Source organism: Rhinatrema bivittatum, chromosome 3 (assembly GCF_901001135.1).
Source record: "Rhinatrema bivittatum chromosome 3, aRhiBiv1.1, whole genome shotgun sequence".
In the NCBI taxonomy this organism is placed as follows: Eukaryota; Metazoa; Chordata; class Amphibia; order Gymnophiona; family Rhinatrematidae; genus Rhinatrema; species Rhinatrema bivittatum.
In genome coordinates, this window is record NC_042617.1 from 23,758,797 (window position 1) to 23,780,192 (window position 21,396).

General features: G+C 46.0%; 1 protein-coding gene across 1 annotated transcript in view; it reads left to right on the forward strand.

Moving 5' to 3' along the window:
- The first annotated feature begins 12,873 nt into the window (after window positions 1-12,873).
- Window positions 12,874-21,396, forward strand: part of PLB1 (phospholipase B1) — a 31,694-nt gene continuing 23,171 nt past the window's right edge. Inside the window, exons 1-7 of the mRNA XM_029596746.1 lie at window positions 12,874-12,969; window positions 15,130-15,196; window positions 15,555-15,613; window positions 17,255-17,328; window positions 18,550-18,593; window positions 20,168-20,276; window positions 21,164-21,215. Of these exons, the coding sequence (XP_029452606.1) occupies window positions 12,874-12,969; window positions 15,130-15,196; window positions 15,555-15,613; window positions 17,255-17,328; window positions 18,550-18,593; window positions 20,168-20,276; window positions 21,164-21,215 (501 nt within the window). The remainder of the gene's footprint in view (window positions 12,970-15,129; window positions 15,197-15,554; window positions 15,614-17,254; window positions 17,329-18,549; window positions 18,594-20,167; window positions 20,277-21,163; window positions 21,216-21,396) is intronic.

Below are 21,396 nucleotides of genomic sequence, written 5' to 3' on the forward strand. Positions count from 1 at the left end.
AATTAACTTCAGGGACATTGGATGGTGTTCCGAAAACCCTTTTTAATATGAGGAACGAGAACTCACAGTAATGATATGGTGCTTAATTCACCCAAATTTCAGAGTTAGAAAAATTTGCAGCCAAAAGTTATTTGTCAGCTTTGTTGAATACAACTAAGTAAGTCCTTTGTTAAAAAAAAGCAACTCAGAGGCTCTGCGTACCTGAGGTGTACAAAAGAAACTTCGTGTTCACAGATATTTTGATGGGCCCCTGCCCTGAATCTCCTAATGTAATACAAGCTTCCTTACAATACACACAAGCCTCATTACTCCTTTCCCCATTTTGGAAACTCACTCTCATCATATCACCAGCATCTGAAACTGTGGAAAGGACAATGAGCCTGCTCCCACTGAGATGTCATCTCAGATAAAGGACAAGAAACGTCCTCGCCTCCGTCACTACACTGCCTCACTGAGAAATGATCAGCATCGTGCGTGCTGCCCTACTTCATAGACAGCAACAGGGAGAAGGGGATGTCAAAGAAAAAAAACAGAAAACTCAGTGTTCCCAGTGAAAACCGCCTCACTTATTATATTTATGAGGAAGCAACTGAATGTTGTATAGAAATCAGGGGAATGTGACACGAATGTTGAATGTTGAAATCAGAAAAAAAAAGAGCAGAACATATGAAATTGCCATGCTGGGACAGACCAAGGGTCCATCAAGCTCAGCATCCTGTTTCCAACAGAGGCCAAAAACCAGGCCACAAGAACCTGGCAATTACCCAAACACTAAGAAGAGGGCCGCATGCATATATCATGCACTTTGCTTTTCCCTCGGTGCCCTATCAGTGGCACTGTAAGAGGAGCATTGCCAATGATTGTGAAAATATAGGTGAAGGTCTACTGTATCAAGCTGCAGGGCCAAGAAGAGCAATACTAAGTGCTGAGTGCCATGCCTTCACTTACTAATGGAAGTGGGGGCAGCTTTAAACCTACAAACGGTTCTCTCCACCTTGAAATTCATAAAGATACCAACAGGATCATACTAGCTCTTATTCCAGCCCAACGTCTGGCAAATAGGGACCTGGAATTAAGGGGTAAAGTCAAGGAATAGGTTAGAGAAGTGGGAAAAACAGCTTTCCCAGCTACTGGCACAGCATAATACGATGGGAACAGATGTTATAAACGCCTAATAGAAAAGTGTATCCAACCCTCCCGAGAACAAAGAGGATTTGGCTCTTGTAAGCTATGGATTTTCTAGGGAAGCTCTCACTTCCAATGATGAAGAGTTTGAGTCCTAGTTGGATCAGGCTAGCCAATGTCTAGGGGAATGGAACTGCTCTGAGTATTTGAACTGACAAAAGTGATAGAGAGCCTAAGAAATCTGGCAACAGCTATCATCAGAGCTCCAAAATAAGGAAATCCTTCGTGTACCTCTAGAAACTGCTAACATCTCTTACTGATGAATATGGCCAAACTGAAGATGCTACTGATCTGTTGTACTAGTTCTGGCATACATACCAACAGGATCAGGAGAAGCTGATTTATCAGAGTATATAAGCTGCCTGGATAAAGGGCATCACCAAATCATTCTGAAATGTGGAACTGAGCCCCAGAAAGCAGACAAGGTGTACCTTAGCCAGACACACTGAAGGGGGCTTTGGGACAGAACCAAGCTGCTTTGAAACTGAAGCTGAAAAAGGATGGATAAGCTACACCCTTTCTTCCCCACCCACTTGCACCTCATTACAGAAGAAGAAGTCCTTCTGGAATAAAAGGAACTGGAAAATTTTTAAGGAGCTCAGGCTTATGCCCTGGAAATATCTCAGTTGAGGGAGGAGTTGTCTCAGCTACAAAAACAATTGGCAGCCCTGTCTGATATGGTAGACTTGTTGGCAAGAAACCAAACTGCCTCATTCCAGACTGGGCCTGGTGATGATCTACAGCAGGGGTCGGGAACCCATGGCTCGCGAGCCAGATATGGCTCTTTTGAGGGCTGCATCTGGCTCGCAGACAGTCGCCACACTTTCCCGCTGACCCAGCTGCTCCCCGGTCCTCCTCCGCCCGGGCTTAAAATGCTGTCAGCCCGGGCGGAACGCGGCAGGACAGCTGGAGTCAGCGGCACCGGCGTGCTCTCTTCACCCCCCCCCTCGCGGCCCGGAAGAGGAAGTGAAGAGTATCGGGTGCCTGCGCGGCAAGAAGAGGCCACGCTAGTGCGCTCGGCATCGGCCCGAAGAAAAGAAGACTGCAGCGCGGCTCGGAGGAAAATGAAGAGCTTCAGCCGCGGCCGATGGGACTCCGCCTCCGCGAGGGCTGAAAATGAAGGAGGTTAGCGTTGGGAGGAGGAGGCTGCTGCTGCCGCGAGTTCCCGGGGTGAGGGAGAGAGAGAGTGAATGAGCGAGCAAACACACATGCTTGCTCGCTCATTCACTCTCTCTCTCCCCCACCCCCACCCCGGGAACTCGCGGCAGCAGCAGCCTCCTCCTCCCAACGCTAACCTCCTTCATTTTCAGCCCTCGCGGAGGCGGAGTCCCATCGGCCGCGGCTGAAGCTCTTCATTTTCCTCCGAGCCGCGCTGCAGTCTTCTTTTCTTCGGGCCGATGCCGAGCGCACTAGCGTGGCCTCTTCTTGCCGCGCAGGCACCCGATACTCTTCACTTCCTCTTCCGGGCCGCGAGGGGGGGCCTGTGTGTGTGTGTGTGTGAGAGTGAGAGATTGCATGCATGTGAATGATTGAGAGCCTGTACATGTGAAAGAGAGTATGTCTGTGATTGAGAGCCTGCCTGTGAGAGAGAGAGAGAGCATGAATGTAAGTTTACCATTGGGAACCTGTATGTGTAAGTTTGTGATTGAAAACCTGTTTGTGTGAAAGAGTATGTGTGTGTGATTGAGATCCTTTGTGTGTGAGAGAAATCATATGTATGTATGATTAAGAGCCTGTGTGTATAAGTAAGAGAGAGATCATGTGTGTCTGTGTGTGATTGAGAGCTGGTTTAGGTGATGGAGCATGTGAGTATATGATTGAGAGCCTGTGTTTAAATGAGAGAGAGAGACCATGTGTGTCTGTGTGATTGAGAGCTGATTTAGGTGAGGGAGCATGTGAGTATGTGATTGAGAGCCTGTGTGTAAATGAGAGAGAGAGACCATGTGTGTCTGTGTGTGATTGAGAGCTGATTTAGGTGAGGGAGCATGTGAGTATGTGATTGAGAGCCTGTGTGTAAATGAGAGAAAGAGAGGACATGTTTGTAAGCATGTGAATGAGTCTGTGTGTGAGAGAAAAAGACAGCATGTATTTATGTGATTGAAAGCCTGTGTGTGTGTGTAAGCGTGAAAAGATAGACAGCATGTGTGTAAATGTGTAATTAAGAGCCTATATAAGTGAGTGAGAAAAAACGTGTATATGTGAGTACTGAGAGCATGTGTGTATAGGTGTGTCATTGAGAGCCAGTGTGAGAGAGAGCGCTGGTATGTGACAGAGAGGAGAAAGTTCCAAGCAAACCACCCCACCTCCTGCTAATTCAGAACAATCTCAGGACACCTGGATATCAAACGTTCCCAGGTATGCAGAGCAAAAAAATGTTTGTATCCTTATTATTTTTCATTACTGGGTCTTTGTGTCTGCTATTTTGAAATATTTTGTTGGTATCTGGAAATGTTTTATATGTGTTTTTAATTATTGGATATTCCACTCATTAGCTGTTTCGAAATATGTTCTTTTTGTTAGTACAGTTTTACTGCTGATGATTTTATATTTCTTGATTTGTTTTATAAGGATGGGTGATGTTTCTTTTTTTCTTTGTTACACTGCATACAGAGACTCTGGCTTGTTGCAGTTTCCAATTCAGTTTTTTCTGCATGCTTCTTGTTATGCGTTTTGGTCTCTTTATTCTATGTTAGGTGAGGGACAGCATGTGATTCAGGTGAGGTTTTCTGCTGGCGTGTAGTTTCTGTGTAGGACTCTATAGCAGCCTGACTTGGTCCGTTTTCCTAATAGGAGATGTATTGGTGTCTTAAGGCCTGGTGTAATATTTTCAGAGACTTATTGTACTTTAAAAGTGTGATCTTACATAAAATGCACACATTTACTTATATTTAGTTTTAAACATATTGTATGGCTCTCATGGAATTACATTTTAAAATATGTGGCGTTTATGGCTCTCTCAGCCAAAAAGGTTCCTGACCCCTGATCTACAGGATCCTGTTGGACATCTCAGGAACTCTGAACCCAAAACAGAAGGCTCATTAGAGCAGACATATCTGCAGAAAATTGTAGATGCCTATAACAGCACCAAGAATGAGGCTAGAGTATTCACCCTATTTCTTGATGTTCGGTGAGAAACCTGATTGCCCATGGATATGTGCTTTGCAGTGATTGTGGATAATAGCCCACTGAAGACCCTGAAGGAATATGTAGACAGACTGAGAGAAGATCTTCAACAGGTCTATCAATTTGCCCAGAAGACTACAGGGATCAAAAACAGCAGCAACAAGGCCCGATATGACAAAAAGATCAATTGTCATGACCTTAAACCAGGATCTTAAGTGTTACTGAGGAATCTGGGCATTCCTGACAAGCATAAGCTTGTTGATAGATGGGAGTTCATACCTTATGTAATCTATTCACAAATGTATGGATTACAAGTCTATCAGCTAAAGCCTGAGGCTGTAGAAGGCCCAATCAAGATGTAGCACCATAATCATTTGATCTATTTTGGGGAAAGGATTACATAAGAACAAATCAGAGACTCTGTGCCTTCTGACATACCTCAAAGATCAGAATGGTTAAGCAAAGATCTTACTCCCTCTCAAACTATGCCCAATCCTGAAGAGAAAGAAGAAAACTCTGAGAGGGGGTTCCCCACCTTATTCATTGAGCCTGAACTATTAGGGCCTCAAGAGGCAGCAGAACCTGAATGAAGGCCTCCTTTGGAGGTATAGTCCACTCTGAGTCCTGAAGCACCTGCCTTCAGTCCTAGTGAAGAAGGACCTGTAAATGAAGTGCTTCTAGATGAGCGCAATGTCAGAGAAAACATTCCAGCCTCACAGGACTCATCTGTTGCTCCCAGAAGAGCCTCGGAATATACAAGGTGATATGCCCCAAAGCCCTGAGGGTCCAAGAAGAGGAAGAGAAATCACACCTCCCAGGCATCTAACCTACGATGCTCCAGGCCAGAGCACTGAGTCCTATTTATGGCATCTCGCCGCCAGGCAAATGTTGACATTTCCAATACTAGGGGAGGTAGGCATAGCACCTACCCCTCAGCCAAGGGAGTACTTCAGAAAGGTATACTGAATGATTAAAGAAATTGGCAAAATATGTGATTAGTCGGATAAAGATTATCAAGCCATTGTTATATACACAAGAATCCATTTATTGTAAATATTCTGTAAATTGTATCTTGTGTTATGTCAACCACCACGTTCTTTGCCAAGAAAGACTTTAAGTAGAGAGGGAGTATAGTGCCCTCCTATCTTGTATTTTGTGCAGTCACACTATACCTTCAGGCCTCTCTCAAAAGTGTAGCAGGGACACTGTTGATTTGCTGCCTCTGAGACCTATGTAGCCCTTCTCAAAATGGCTGCCTCAGCCTGTCATTTCCTCATGGGACTGCAATGTGCCACCGAACATGTGACTCTAAAAGCTAGTGGAGCGCAAGGGAGGATTTGACCAATGAGAAAGCCAAGAGGACAAAGACTTTACATCTGCTTGGGTTGTCTGGAGCACAGATGGAGAGAGATAGACAGCAGAAGTACCTGCTGTCCCCTGCAGGGATTCACACAATGAGTGTCCCAGTTAAACTGGGCAGTGGAAGATTAGTGAATGGCTTGGGAAAGACCAACTGCAGCTCACTAGGAGTTACAGCACCACTGTTCTGCTGAATTTGTGCCACTGTGGTTGAGAGCTGCTGCCAGGCCCCCGTTCACTGTGGAGATTGCTCGGAGACTAAAATCCCATAGAGTAACGGGAAGACCACTTCTCAGAGGAGTCATCTGGGGAATAGGAGTAACCATTCTCCAACACCTGCGGGGAAGGGGTCTGTACCTGATCCTTGCACCAGAGACATCTATCACCTCATTAACAGGTCGATACAGTAAAGTGTGCTCAGTCGGAGCGCACTGTCAGCCTGCTCTGGACGCGTGTTTTCCCTTACCCCTTATTCAGTAAGGGGAGGAAAACACGCGGCCCACCCGCGGCACCTAATAGCGCCCTCAACATGCAAATGCATGTTGATGGCCCTATTAGGTATGCGCGCGCGATTCAGTAAGTAAAATGTGCAGCCAAGCCGCACATTTTACTCTAAGAAATTAGCGCCGACCAAATTTCTTCCGGCGCCAGGAAAGTGCACAGAAAAGCAGTAAAAACTGCTTTTCTGTGCACCCTCCGACTTAATATCATGGCGATATTAAGTCGGAGGTCCCCAAAAGTAAAAAAAAGTAAAAAAAAAAAAAAAAAAATTTGAATTCGGCCCGCGGCTGTCGGGCCGAAAACCGGACGCTCAATTTTGCCGGCGTCCGGTTTCCGAGCCCGTGGCTGTCAGCGGGCTCGAGAACCGACGCCGGCAAAATTGAGCGTCGGCTGTCAAACCCGCTGACAGCCGCCGCTCCTGACAAAAAGGAGGCGCTAGGGACGCGCTAGTGTCCCTAGCGCCTCCTTTTCCCCGTTTTTCCCGCGTCACCTCATTTAAATACTGAATTGCCCGCACCGGCGAGGGGCCGGTGCGGGCGCCGGGAGAGCGGGCGTTCGTCCGCTCTCCCGCGGTCTTACAGTATCGACCTGTAAGGAAGTAGTTCTCAAAGAGTTACATAGGGGTTGAGTGCATAAAATTAGCATATACGCATGGAAGTAGTGTGTACGTGTGCATGTGATAGTTTAAAAACCTTGAGAGTACGCACTTACTTGCAGTGTCCCATGTGAGAGTTAACAGGAAAAATAAGGGGCAGGCTAGGGGCTTTATGGGGTGAGGTTTGGAAGCAACGCGCAAATTACTGTTTTGTAAGTGGCAAAGTTCCTCATGAGAGGCTTCTAGGAAAAGTAAAAAGTCATGGGATAGGAGGCGATGTCCTTTCGTGGACTACAAACTGGTTAAAAGACAGGAAACAGAGAGTAGGATTAAATGGACAATTTTCTCAGTGGAAGGGAGTGGACAGTGGAGTGCCTCAGGGATCTGTATTGGGACCCGTACTTTTCAATATATTTATAAATTATCTGGAAAGAAATATGACAAGTGAGGTAATCAAATTTGCAGATGATACAAAATTGTTCAGAGTAGTTAAATCACAAGCAGATTATGATAAATTGCAGGAAGACCTTCTGAGACTGGAAAATTGGGCATCCAAATGGCAGATGAAATTTAATGTGGATAAGTGCAAGGTGATGCATATAGGGAAAAATAACCCGTGCTATAGTTACACAATGTTAGGTTCCATATTAGGAGCTACCACCCAAGAAAGAGATCTAGGCATCATAGTAGATAACACATTGAAATCATCGGTTCAGTGTGCTGCGGCAGTCAAAAAAGCAAACAGAATATTAGGAATTATTAGAAAGGTGAATAAAACGGACAATGTCATAATGCCTCTGTATCGCTCCATGGTGAGACTGCACCTTGAATACTGTGTACAATTCTGGTCGCCGCATCTCAAAAAGATATAGTTGCGATGGAGAAGGTACAGAGAAGGGCTACCAAAATGATAAAGGGAATGGAACAGCTCCCTATGAGGAAAGACTAAAGAGGTTAGGACTTTTCAGCTTGGAGAAGAGACGGCTGAGAGGGGATATGATAGAGGTGTTTAAAATCATGAGAGGTCTAGAACGGGTAGATGTGAATCGGTTATTTACTCTTTCGGATAGTAGAAAGACTAGGGGGCACTCCATGAAGTTAGCATGTGACACATTTAAAAGTAATCAGAGAAAGTTCTTTTTCACTCAACGCACAATTAAACTCTGGAATTTATTGCCAGAGGACGTGGTTAGTGCAGTTAGTATAGCTGTGTTTAAAAAAGGATTGGATAAGTTCCTGGAGGAGACTTAGAAAATAGCCACTGCTCTTACTAGCAACAGTAGTGTGGAATAGACTTAGTTTTTGGGAACTTGCCAGGTTCTTATGGCCTGGATTGGCCACTGTTGGAAACAAGATGCTGGGCTTGATGGACCCTTGGTCTGACCCAGCATGGCATGTTCTTATGTTCTTAAATACGTATACATTTCTAAACCTGTCTGCACACGTTTATCGCAGCTAATTGACTCGCACAGTTGACGTCGTACTTATCTGTCAGTTGTAGTTTTTGAGTTGGAGTTGGAGGTCTGGGTAAACTGCTGGAGGATCTGGGGACCTGGTGAATTGGTGAAGGACTAGATGAACTGGTGGAAGTATCAGCGAACTGATGATTTCAAGTACGGGAGCAAGCGAGTATTTTTATAAGCGGCGTATGCACATACGTTATAAAATACCTGCCACTACGTTTAATCCTGGGTTATTATGCAAGAATTGTTACGATTATTGTGTGCATAAAATATATGCATGCTTTTTTATAAAATGGGTGAATACTGAAACACATGCATGTATTTTTGCGGCAGAAATATGTGGTATTTTATAAACTGTGTGGCTGGAAACAAACAGCAGCTCCAATGACCAATTAGAGCAAAGGTCTCATGCCCTGCAGAAAATAAGGCCAAACAATATTACAACAGGACACAGAGTGGCAGTGCAAAAAGGGAACCATATAAAACACACTGCCTTTTGTGTATTTATAAATGTTGGTGTACCTGCATTTTTAAGGCAACATATGTCCCCTTCTTCAGATGTTACACCTTTCTCGCTCTGAGTTTCTCCTCTCTTACCCTGTTTACCCCACCTGAGAAGATGAGCAGGCTCTCTCCCGCTGGCTGCTTGTATATTCGGACACTGTGCACTAATGCATGTATTTCTTCTTATAGATGGAGCCAATCAGTAGGAGAAAGGATGCTACTGGTTACCCAGAAGTACAGTGCTCAATGCAGGTATGAGGCTATTATTTCCCACTCTAATGCTGTCAGTGCGCCACTCTCCCTTGGCACAAGCACAGGAGAGAGGGGTTACCCTGACTGAATTCAAGACGGACTCCAAACCCAAACTTGGCAAAAGATTTGGTTCACTTATGTTCATTAGGGAGAGATGGATAAAAAAAGAGCCAACAAAGATTCAGACTCTGGCCCTAGCAGAAGACAAATAGCACTCAATGCATCTGTGGGACATTCTACAAATTTTGTGACTCCTGACTAATTATTCCAAGATTTGGTTTTGTGATAAAATAACGATCTTTGTGCCTGTTGAGATTCTTTAATTTGTTCTGAGACCTTTTTGATTTCCCCAGTAAGACCTCCTTTCCTTTAAACTAACAGGCAAGTGGCAGCCTAACTGTAGTTTCTGGCAGCTAAGACTAAGTGGGTTAACCTGCTGCATACCTCAAAGTGAGGCTTTTATTCATACTCCCCCAGTCTCTACAATAAGGTATAATGTTGCAACATTCTGTGTTGCTATTGCTTTGAAAGCCATCATTGGGCTGTCATTGGGTGTACTGTACCAGATTTAGTGGGGACTAGCCCAAAACTCAGAACTCTCCAGTCTTGGTTGTGCCAAGGCCCTCTCCCAGTTCCACACATCCTTGTGAGGACAGCCTCTCCTGAACCTCCACAGGCACTGGTTAGACAAGTTAAACTTGTCTAGTGATAACTGTATGAATCCTTGTGATTTTACCTATTGGTTGTCTGTAAATTAAATCTTTTTTTTGTTCACTGTTATGTTTATTAATAAACTTTTTAGTTTGTTAGCTTTCACTGTTTGACTGATTGGTGATTCCAGCATTTTTTTTTTGTATTCAGTCTGTAGGTGCATATCTAGGAATTGTGTGACCTCCCTGGGTTTTGTGGGGTCTCAGTATCCCTAGAATCCATATCTTGTGAGCAGCGTATTTGCCCAGAGGCAAGCAGGAACCCAGATGGTGAGCGGGAGGTTACCAGTGTAGGAGCACATTTGCAGGTGCAGATGGGTCCAAGCAGTGCTTGGCAGGACCCTCCAAGTTTCTACAGAGTTAACCCTGAGTGGGTGTTAGGGATAGTGCTAAGGCGTTACAGGACAGCGTTCTTTCTTGTGTCAGACAGAGCTTGAATCACATCATTATTACTATTAACCCTACTCCGCTTGAAGCTAACACCTGGTCTTTGGTTCATTTCAGAGCTCTGCATAGTTTTACTGCCAGCCATCATGGTGGCTTCAATATCTACTGCCCCCTGACTAAACTGAGACTAGAAATTTCAGTTCCGAGCCAGCCTGTTAGTCTTCTTGTGCTTAAAGCAGCAGTCATTCTGTGGGCAGATGATCTCAGGGATAAAACATTTCCCACTCATCAACACTTAACATTTCACCTTGGTGCTGGAAACACTCATTCCGCTCAGAGTGAAAATAGAGAAGGAGCTTCCAGGGAAAGGCTGAACATTCAAGCTCTGCATTGCGATGATATGACAGTAGCCTTCTGGTGGAATTACAGTTTTGTCAAGGATAGTTCTGACATACAGTTACGGCATTTTTATTTCATTACCTGCTTGCTTCCAACACGGATTCTGGTCAGAAAAGTGCTATCTGTGCACTTGACTGTTTATCTGGCTGGAGGGCTGTTGATTGGAAAAAGTGATGTGACCCGTCTCATGCTGCTGGCTGAGAGCTGTGAGGATGACTTTAGACATGAGGAATAAGTGTGGGGGACATCGGAAACAAAACATGTAATGACTTTGTTACTTGTGCCTGGGCAGGGAGAGTAGCACTGATGAGGAGAAAGCAGAGTGCAGGTACTTTTGATTGTTAAACGATGTCTCTTGTTTGCGTCCTTGTCACAAGTTAGCAAAGAGGTATTGCAGCAGAATTCACAGATTGACAGGGATCTGACAGGCGCTGTGATGTGAACACATTTGCTGTGGCCCCTGGACTGAGACCACCATCTGACATCACGAGGTTCACCTGAGCTGGGATTTGATCAAGTGGCCTAGAGAAGAAAGGCTCTGTAAGGCTGTGATTGTTCCCCTAAGCCAGGGGTAGACAACTCCGGCCTTCGAGCGCCACAAACAGGATATCCACAATGAATATGTATGAGATAGATTTGCATACAGTGGAGGCAGTGCATTCAAATATATGTCATGCATATTCGTGTTGGATAGCCCGACATATAAAACAGACCTCTTTGCAGCACTCAGGGACTGGCATTGCTTACCCCTGCCCTACGTTATCCAGTCCACATTGAGAGAAGCGAGCTCTTGGAATACGTAGTTGACGCAGCGGTCTTCAGAGCCACGTTTAATAAGGTGTCCATAGGCAGAGGACCGAAAGAGTGGGATTTGGGGGGCTGTCTCCTGGAGATTCGCACCATAGTCTCATGCCTGTGCTGCCTATGCCTAAACCTGGCCCAGGCAACCTTTGACTATGCACACTGTCAACTGTCCCCGGTAATGAAGGGGAAACAAGCGTTTTATCTCAGCTTCTCTGTTTTACAATGGCGGGACGGTCTGGCAGGAGGTTGTGGGGAACAGGCGGTGATCAGAGGGGACCCTCACACTTTTAAAGGTGAATTTTAAAAGAGATGCGCGCAGACAAAATAGCAGATGTACGCACAAATAGCGCATATTCGCACGCGTGCTATTTTATAAACCTTGCACATACGTACGCAAGTACTGGCGTGCGTTAACGATCGTTAGCTCATGGGAAGTCCCCGCGAGACGCCCCACTCACCCCCGACGCCGGCTGGGTACCCTGGCGGCGGGGATTCCACCGGCAAGCAGACGCCGCCATCCTCCCGCCTTGGCAAGGGGGCCTCCCTACACATGCGCACACTGCGTGCTAGCAATCTTAAAGAGGCCACGGCGGGAAAAGCCCCCTCTGATAACATCATAGAACACCTCCCTGATGCCTCAGCAACAGGTCCTCCCACCTAGTGTAGTGCATGTTGCTAATTCATCCAGCCTTGCTTCATCTCTCCCGCCTGCCCTGCTTTGTCCAGCCTTGCCTTGTCCTGCCTCATCCTCGTCTTCTCTTCAGACTGACCTCTGGATCTGACCCCTTGGACTCTGACTACTCTTGATTGCTTCCTGCCTCTGACCCTTGCCTGGCCCTGGACCACCGTCTACCCCATTCTCTGAGAGACTCTCGCCTAAGTCCTGCTGGCCCCTGGAACCCAAGGGCTCAACCTGTGGGGAAAAAGGGCCTGGTAAAGATGAAGCTCTCGGCCAGTCTCCCGCAAGGCCGGTGCCAGGGTATTAGGTGCCCTAGGTGAACCTTCTGCCTTGCGCCTGCACCCTCCTGTCACGTCTGCCCCCCCCCCCCTTTGCGCGTCACCCCCCCCTCCCCCAGGGCACCTCGGCTGGTTGTTGCCCTCCCCTCCCCTCCCTCCCCATCCCCTGCGGTCTCCGGTGCCGCTACCACGCATGATGCGCTCCTGGTGTGCTCTCTCCGGGAGAGGCCATGGCGGTGGGGAAGCGGTTCCTGTGCGCTCTTGGCGACCCCTTGTGACTGCTCTTCGGCACCCCTAATGGTCAGCGCCTAGTTCACTTAATGGGACGCGCCGGCCCTGATCTGCCGCCAGAGAACCTCCGCCATCTGACTGTGCGGACCTACGGGGCGCGCCCTATAGGCTGAGTCAACCTCGCCACAGCAGCAAAGGTCCACATCGCTTACAGTGCGTGAATACATTTTTCCATGTAAAAAACGGGGCGGGTTTGGGACAGGTCAGGGGGGGCGTTCTGGGGCGGGGCATAAAGTGGGATTTTATAACCTGCGAACGTAACATGGGTACGGCTGTTACCTGCGCCTACTTACTTCTGCTGTTTATCAGATGTAAGACAGAATAAAACCCCTTATAGGCAAACATGGACTGCGTGAGGGTTCAGGATGAACTGGTGGAGTGCAGACTGAATAACCAGGGCGGTCCTAGACATAGACTGGGCAAACTGGTGGACCATTTGGTAAAACTGGCTATTTCCTTCACGCGTGCATGTTACAAAATGTGCTCACTTAGTGTGCGTAATAGCCGACAAGTCCGAAGGAAAATTTGCGAGGAACATTTGCTCGTGTAACTGCCTAAAATTAGGAGCACACATACGTGTGAACAGGCGTATTTTATACAATGTACGTGCCTGTGTGTGGATGATGTAAGCTTCCCGCGTGTATGTGGGCGCTCGTTTTAAAGTTACCGTCCCTAATGCGCAGGAGGTCGCTCATCCTCACGGAGGTCTTCTTTTCCCCAGGGCCATCCGTATCTGCTCACGTATCAAAACAGTAACGAGACGTCGAGCTCTGCTCCACGTCGGGCTGCGGAAGGCATGCCTCAGGTAGGAAAAATGTGAATTATGAAATGCTTTTCTCTTTCTTTTGCTTTCCTCGCATCCGTTTTGACTTCCTTCCCCTGTCGTGCATGAGCAGTAATGCAGTCCCAAAGACAGCTCAGCAAGGACCTTTCGGCCATGCACTCATCACCACTCATCGTTTATTTATTACACGCTTTTCCAGCCGGGGAGTTCAAAGCGAGTTACAAAGTTGGATAATCAGATCTGGTGCAACTTAGTAGGCCACATTGGTCAGTACTATAAAAGCAGCAATAGGATGACCATTACAGGAGAGGAGTAGCCTAGGTTAGAGTAGCAGGCTAGAAACCAGGGTTCATATCCCACTGCTGCTCCTTGTGACCTCGGACAAGTCACTTTACCCTCCATTGTCTCAGGTACAAACTTAGATTTTGAGTCCTCTGGGAATAGGGAAGTACCTACAGTACCTGAATATAATCCGCTCTGAAGTGTTGGAAAGCAGAATATAAACCAAATAAACAATGGTGGTGTTATACAAGAATTTGTTTCATTAGACTAGCAGGGGTAAAGTAGAGCATGCTTGTTTAAACAGAGAACAGTAGTAGCTGTAATTTACCCATTTAAATACTGTGTACAATTTATAATTAGGATTTGACCAAACAGTACACAGTCCGCAGGCATACTTAGGTATGCGACTGGAGACAAATCCCTTTGGGTCGAGGCAGTTATTATGCATGGATAAGTGGTTGTCCGTAAAGTTTAGGAATTCTGTCCTGGGTGTAGCACAGTTCACATTCCCCGAATGTGTCATAAAAGCTTTCTGAGAATCAGGGTTTGTGGATAGTTAAGGGGTTGATGGGTTTCTACACTCGGTGTCGGCAGGGCATATGTCGCTGAAAGCTGCTTCGAACAGCCTGGTTCACTATCCTTGATTGGCTAACGAGTCTTGGGAACGTCAGGCCATCGCCAGATCCCAACTGTGCTTCTCGCTTTGCTGCACTGCATGGCTGGAAAGTCTTCCCGAGGTGCTGGGCTGGGTTTCTTCTATATCAATAATTAAACTTTCACCTTAAAGCCCATCTCTCTGAGCCACTTTGAAATCTGAAACCCTGACTCTTCTTGATCACAGCCTTGTCAATTTTAACCATGCTTACTGTAGTCCTTACATGACCTGATGTCTCCTATTCGACTCGTCTGTGTGAGTGTAGACTACTAGATTATAAGCCCCATGCAGCAGGGACTGTCTGTTATGTGAGTCTGTATAGTCACGCTTTCAAAGGCACTGTGGCATAGTAATAGATGGTAGTAATCAGGCAGCTTGATACTGCGACATTCAGGGCTCCAAATGGATTTAAACTAGTTCCAAACGTGGAAATCCAAGCAACTTACAATACTGCAGTCCCCTGCTTGACCATTTTTCCTGAGTCTTCCAGTATGAGCCTGCCGGGGTGGAGGGTTGCATTTCTCCAAGGCCCAGTAACCACAGGGCACAGGATGCTTAATAGATTTAGCCCAATTCATGTCAAGTTCATAGTAACATAGTAAATGGTGGCAGATAAAGCCCAGTTACGTTCCTCTCTGGTTCTTTGCCACTATGGATAGATGAGCCTGTAAATTTCCCCTACATAAAACAACACCTGCCCCTCCCCCTATGCCTTTTACTCAATCTTTTAACTCACTTCCTACCACGGCCCTCTATATAATGATTAAGTCCCAGTATAGTGCTGGCCTCCGTCACCTCTGCCAGTAAGCTATCCCAAGCCTTGTCTTCTACCTCCTCTTCTTCCTCCTATGTTAATGCAATATGCTTGTATTTTTCAGGAACGGAAACACGGAACCAACTTTTCTTGCTCGGACAGATCCCCTTCTGACACAGTTCCCATCTCAGGTAAAAGGGCTTTGCATGTCTACAGCCCCACGCGAGAAAGATCGTCTCCCAAGATTAGTGTTTGAGCCACAGTCATCCTATCTCTTCTGATGCCGTCGTAGCCTACGGTCTTCCCAAAGAGGAAGGGGTTTCCGGCTAAGAAGTCCGCCTTCACTGGGCTGTTAAGCTACTCAAGTCGATACAGTGAACTGAGACATTTATCTTTTAACCAAACCTCCACTATAGGTAACAGTTAAGCTGAAGGGAAGGAAACTTGTACAAGGGGAACTAGTAAAATATGTTATTCATAAGGACTTGATCATGTTTCATTGTTTTTAGCAGACTGCACATGCATAATTTGAAAATGTGCTTTTTTCAGTTCATGATTTGAGGCCTGCAGACATTAAGGTGGTTGCTGCTGTAGGAGACTCTCTCACAGTAAGTGCAGATTAATGCGTTAAGAGGTCAAGCCGTGAATTGTCCACCCCAGTTTGCTATGATGTAAGATTCTGATTAATCATATCCAGTGGACTAATGGTAGGAATCAGGGCAGCGCCGATGGCTTCGGAAGTGACGATGGGTGCTGCGGGCCGAGGGGTCCAGGGTTGGATCTCCCTGTCCATCAGGGCCAGTCAGCCCTGGCTGCATGGTGGGAGGCACTGCTCTCAGGCTCGGCAGCTGCTGCCAGTGTGAGGGCCCCTGAAACGTGAGGGCGTACTGCCTGGGAAAGGCAGAGTGGCAGCAACCACTGGGGGACAAAATGGGGAAAGGAGAAAAGAAGAATGGAGGATCACAGCAAACTTTCATTCCAAAACATAGATCCTCGGTGATTCTCAGAATGTTAAAGCATCAGATACTCAACTCTTCTCTGCTCTACCCGTCCACTCCCTATAATTGCTTATTATAAGAATGATAATGTAAGAAAAATACATATATGCAATTAAGACAAGGTTAAATCAGTATTCTGTAGGTTGTTAGCTGCTATCCATGTAGGTAATCTATGACTAGGTTGCTTGATCACATGGATAATTAGTTTAACCTGAAGATGCAGAATGGTTTGTCACCAAACATGGGTTAGCTACATAGATTAGCTTTAATTTACCATTATCCCCTAACCTTACCATAGTTAACTGCCATCAGACAACACAAATTATGTTAACTACTGTTATATAATTCAGGGATTTTCAACTCAGTCCTCGAGACACACCTATCCAGTCAGATTTTCAGGATAGCCACAATGAATATGCATGAGATAGATTTGCATGTACTGTCTCCATTTTATGCACATTTTTCTCATGCATATACTGCTAGTTGTGTCCTGAGGGCTAGGTCAAGAACAACTAATATAATGTAACCATGATTGTCCATCATCATAATTATCCAATCCAAATAGCTAATCTGATAAAGGTCTATATTCAGAGGCACTTAGTTGGATAACTTAGTAGTTATCCGGTAAATGATTATTAGGGCACTTATCCAGCTAAATTGTAGCTGGATATCTTATTATCTTATTTGATAAACACATTGGAGAGGATGCCAATATAATGATCAGTTATTTACTCCACATCATATCATATGTGGCATTGTCCTAAAATCTCTCCTTTCCTCTTGTGGCTACCACATTTTAGAAAGGTGGCCCATGTCTGTGGTGAGCTTTTAACAATGTGATTGATCAGCACATAGGTGAGTCTATATCATAACCCAATTCTATTCATCAACAGTGGCCATTGCTGATGGTATCACACTGAATGGATGGGGGATTATTCTGTCTAAAAGGATTAAGTTCGCTATATTGTTGTGACATCAGCCTACGATCAGTCGTTCCACTGTAGTGTAGGGTTTGATAGTTGTATCTGCGCAATAATTTTTACTTCCCAACCTTTTAGAACATATGTATTACTGTGAAAAGCTCATTCTTGGCAATAAAGATCAGCAAAGTCCTGGACTTAACTGAATTGAATGGAATAAGAAACAAAATCAGCTGGACGTTATCAACCCAGCATGGATCAGATTACCTATTGCTTGTTGTGATTTGGGACCACTCTTATCTGCAGTAACGTTTTGTCCTCTTGATGCCAGGCAGGAAACGGAGCAGGGTCTTCCCCTAACAATGTTCTCGATGTCCTGACTCAGTACAGAGGGCTTTCTTGGACGTGAGTACAACTCCACAGCGTAGGGAAACACGCTGGTTTCATTTTTTGTGAGACATGTTAGAGAACTCATAAAAATGTCTGCGCAGACAGGATATTATCATACAGCAGGCCTAGAGGAAGTTTGCCCATCAAGATGTTGAAAGGTTGCCCCTTCTGATTGCAACAGGAGTGCATAGTAGTGGCATCTACTGCACAGAGGCTCGTCTTGATAATAGCCAACTATTGTGTTATAAAGAGGCTTTGCTATAACCGAACTGATATAACACATACTGCACATTACCTGCTATTAAGTTCACTTAGAGAATAGCCACTGACATTAGCAATGGTAACATGGAATAGACTTAGTTTTTGGGTACTTGCCAGGTTCTTATGGCCTGGATTGGCCACTGTTGGAAACAGGATGCTGGGCTTGATGGACCCTTGGTCTGACCCAGTATGGCATTTTCTTATGTTCTTATGTTCTTAAAAGACTTCAGCATGTTTACCAGCAAGGTTTGTTATTAAGGAGTTTGCTATGATGAGAAACCACTAATTAGGTGCATATATTCGCATACGCAAGCAAAAAAACAAAGAGGAGCAGAAAAACTGGTGAGGAATGTGTGGGGCATGGGCGTTCCAGGGTGGGACCAGCAGTTGCTCGTGTAAATCCGTATTTTAAAACCGGAGGCCACAGTGCGCGGCTCATTAGCCGCGTATATTTACTGCTGCTCCTGATGAGGAGGAAGTCTGCAGAAAGGGGGTCTGGGTCAATTGGGGGGGGGGGGGGAGTGCAGGCCGAAGTGCCAGAGAGGTCTGGATGACATCAAGAAGGACTGGGCAAACTGGCGGACTAAGTGGTAAAACTAGGAATGCCCTTCACGCGAGCTTGTTAAAGCCGACAAAGTCCTAAGGAAGAAACATGAATTACATTTTCCTGAGTAACGTCTTAAACTTAGGAGCATGCATAGGCGCAGTAAGTGTAAATGAAATCATATGGGCACAACTGCGCGCTCGATTTAAAATTCCAGCGTATGTCCGCTCGCACGCCCATAGGCACGAGTATGGGCACCTGCACATTTGTTTGAAAGTTACTGTCCCTGCATTTTGTGATGGACTGAAACTGACCTCTCCCAACAATTCTTACCCATCCCAGTTTCTTGGATAGGACCTTAAATTAGCCGTTCTGTAGACTCTCACCTGTGGTTGATTATTAACCATTGCTTTTCTGTTCCTCCTTAATAGCATTGGCGGAAACGAAAACATAAGCACAGTCACCACCTTACCAAGTAAGTTCCTCTTTTTCTCCAAACCCGGAACGCTTTGATCCGTCGACCTAAGGAATGGGACACAATTGCCCAAAGACCTGCCTGCATTCCTTTGTTGTGTTGTCTTGACCAGACCCAACGAGGGGGCCCTGCCAGCCGCAGGAAGAAAAGAAGGGAGTTCATGGCAGCCATGTGGGTCTCCAACAAGAATCCAGCAGGCATCGTTTTTTTTAAAATAAGCATTGGAAACAAAGAACTACAAAAATCATAGGGCGAGGGAGTTGTAAGCCGGCAGGGAACTGCAGACAAACACACAATATGGAGGTAATTTTCAAAAGGATTTGCGTGCGTAAAAGTAGCATATATCGTAGCAGTTTTCAAAAGTCCATTTACGTGCGTAAAATCTTTTGAAAACTCAGTCAAATTTCAAAGGAGTTTGAAAATTACCTCCTAATAGTTTCATTTCTTGCAGGGGGTGCACAAGAGTTCATAGGGCCAAATGCACTAAGGAGGCTCTTCCTTCAGGTGCTTATAGGGAATGTGCTTAAAACCATCTGGTCCAGATTTTGATATTTAGCTGTCCACATGTACTACACAGAACCTGAAAGCAAACACTTTCTCTTGCTATTGAGGTAAGAAGTGTGAACAACTGGATAAAGCTGAGGACTGGGAGCGAAAATCTCCCGAGTTCTTATCCCAGATCTACCACTGAACTCTCTGCATGACCTTGGGTTACTCGTTACCTAATAGCAGCGATCAAGATAATCTGAAACGTGTTCTGCTCCGCCACTGGAGTCTGTCGTGCCGGGCCGACTCCCTAGAGTTGAGTGTGTGTGTGCACGTGTTTCTAAAGGGAAGTGACCTTACAGCGTTGGGATCTGGTTTAGATGAAGGCCAGCAGTGTATGTGAACTCACCATGCTTATGTCATTAGTTACATTTCAACATCAGAGTATCGTGAAATGTGGATTTGTTGATGGCAAAATGGCACAAAGTGATGACGTCGTCATCCAGATGGAAGGGTAACTCAAAGGTCCTTTAGATGCTTCCAAATGATTAGCAGAAAAGTTTACCTCTACTAACTTAATACTTTAAACTAATTAGTTATTGGCGGATTTCACTTCAGAGTTACCTTTTTATGGAGGGGGAGTGGGGGAAGAGGCAAGGCAGTTTCCACATGCTCCTTATAGTTTTTGGCTCAGTTGGAACTGGTCTTGGAGCCTGGTGCCTTGCACCTTCATTCACAACTGTGGGGTGGGGGGGGGGGAGGTTCCCCTCTTTCTATTCCTTCCCAACTTACCTAGCCCCATCAGCGCAGCGAAGGTCCGCAGCCAGGGGCCAAGGGCTTCCGGAATCCTGCAGTCATGGACCCTAAATCCACTCACTAGGTGGCACCGTTGCGCAATGCCTGGAACTCCCTCCCCTCGGGGGCTGTGAACACTGCCTCTGCAGCAGCCCTCATCCCAGCAGGCCAAGGAAGCAGAAGACCCGACCCGGGAATCGAACCCAAGAGCTTTGAATGGTGGGGGCGGGGGTCAGCCCGTGTTTTGTTCCCTATGAAGTGATGTTATACCCAGTGGCTGTATCTATTTCCAGATATCCTCCGGGAATTTAACCCTCTCTTGCAAGGGTTCTCTACTGGCACCGGAAGCAACAACGGCCCCAACTCCTTCCTGAACCAGGCCGTACCAGGAGCCAAGTCGAAGTAAGCTCGGCCTGCCCCCTTGCTTCCAGAGGGTATCAGATCATTATCTGGAGTGTTGGAAAGAAGCCCTAGCCAGGAAAGGCAGATCGGAGGGCAGTGTTCACTGTGTACTTCTGGGAGTGGAGGGAATTTCCAGTTTAGCTAATGGCAGTAGAGAGCAGCAGAGGATGTGCTGAGTGAGTTCACTCTCTGTAAACGTGTCTTCTGCTTAAAGAAGAGATGTTCATTTGCTAGCGAAGCAGTCAGACCTAGAAATATTTTCACATTCAGCAATGCAACAAGCGGCTGAAACAGTGGAGAAAAAGATTAACATGGAATGCGGCCCGGCATCTCCGGCAGAGAGCTCGGTGCTTTCATAGCGCATTCAGAAAGCTGGGCTTGGAGGGGGAAGCTTCAGGGACTTGTTTTGAGCTCTAGACTAACAAAAGTAACGATACAACTATTCAATGCTCACACAGTGCTGTCAGCATATGTAACAAATCCCTCTGTTCATGAGTGCCTTCCTCAAAGAGCTTACCATCTGGAAGATTAAATGGCCTGGTCAGGGTCACACAGTGAGAGACTGAAGCCTAAGTTTTATGATCCTGTTCCCCATTTATTTAAGTGAACGCTCAGACAGACGCCTCCCGATAGCTGAATACCTTTATTGCTGGATAATATCTGGCTGTAGGTTGATGCTGCCTTGTGCATACTGGCAGGAATATTCCTGAGTATTCCCCTCGGCAGTAATGCAGCTCTGAGGTCTCCTGAGTGAGCTCCAGGCAGCCGCACCGGGTTCTCAGGAGTTTTTCTCACGTTCCTGGATATTCAGTTCTCAGGCGTTGCTTTTTTTTTTTCATCAATAAAATGCTGACCTGATTTGTGTTGGGTTTTTTTTTTTTTTTTAGGGATATTCTTAAGCAGGTCCAGACACTGGTGAATCTGATGAAGAACGACAGTGTGAGTCTAGCAAGAACGTCAGTCATGCAGTAGGGCTAGACTGTGCTTCCATCACATATATTGGGACGTATAACGGTGTAACCCAGTACCGGGTATCACTGCGCGACAGTTCTGTTGTGTAGCCTGGCGTTTCTGCTGTGCCATTGTTGCCGTTTAGCACTGGCTGTTACGGTGCATTACT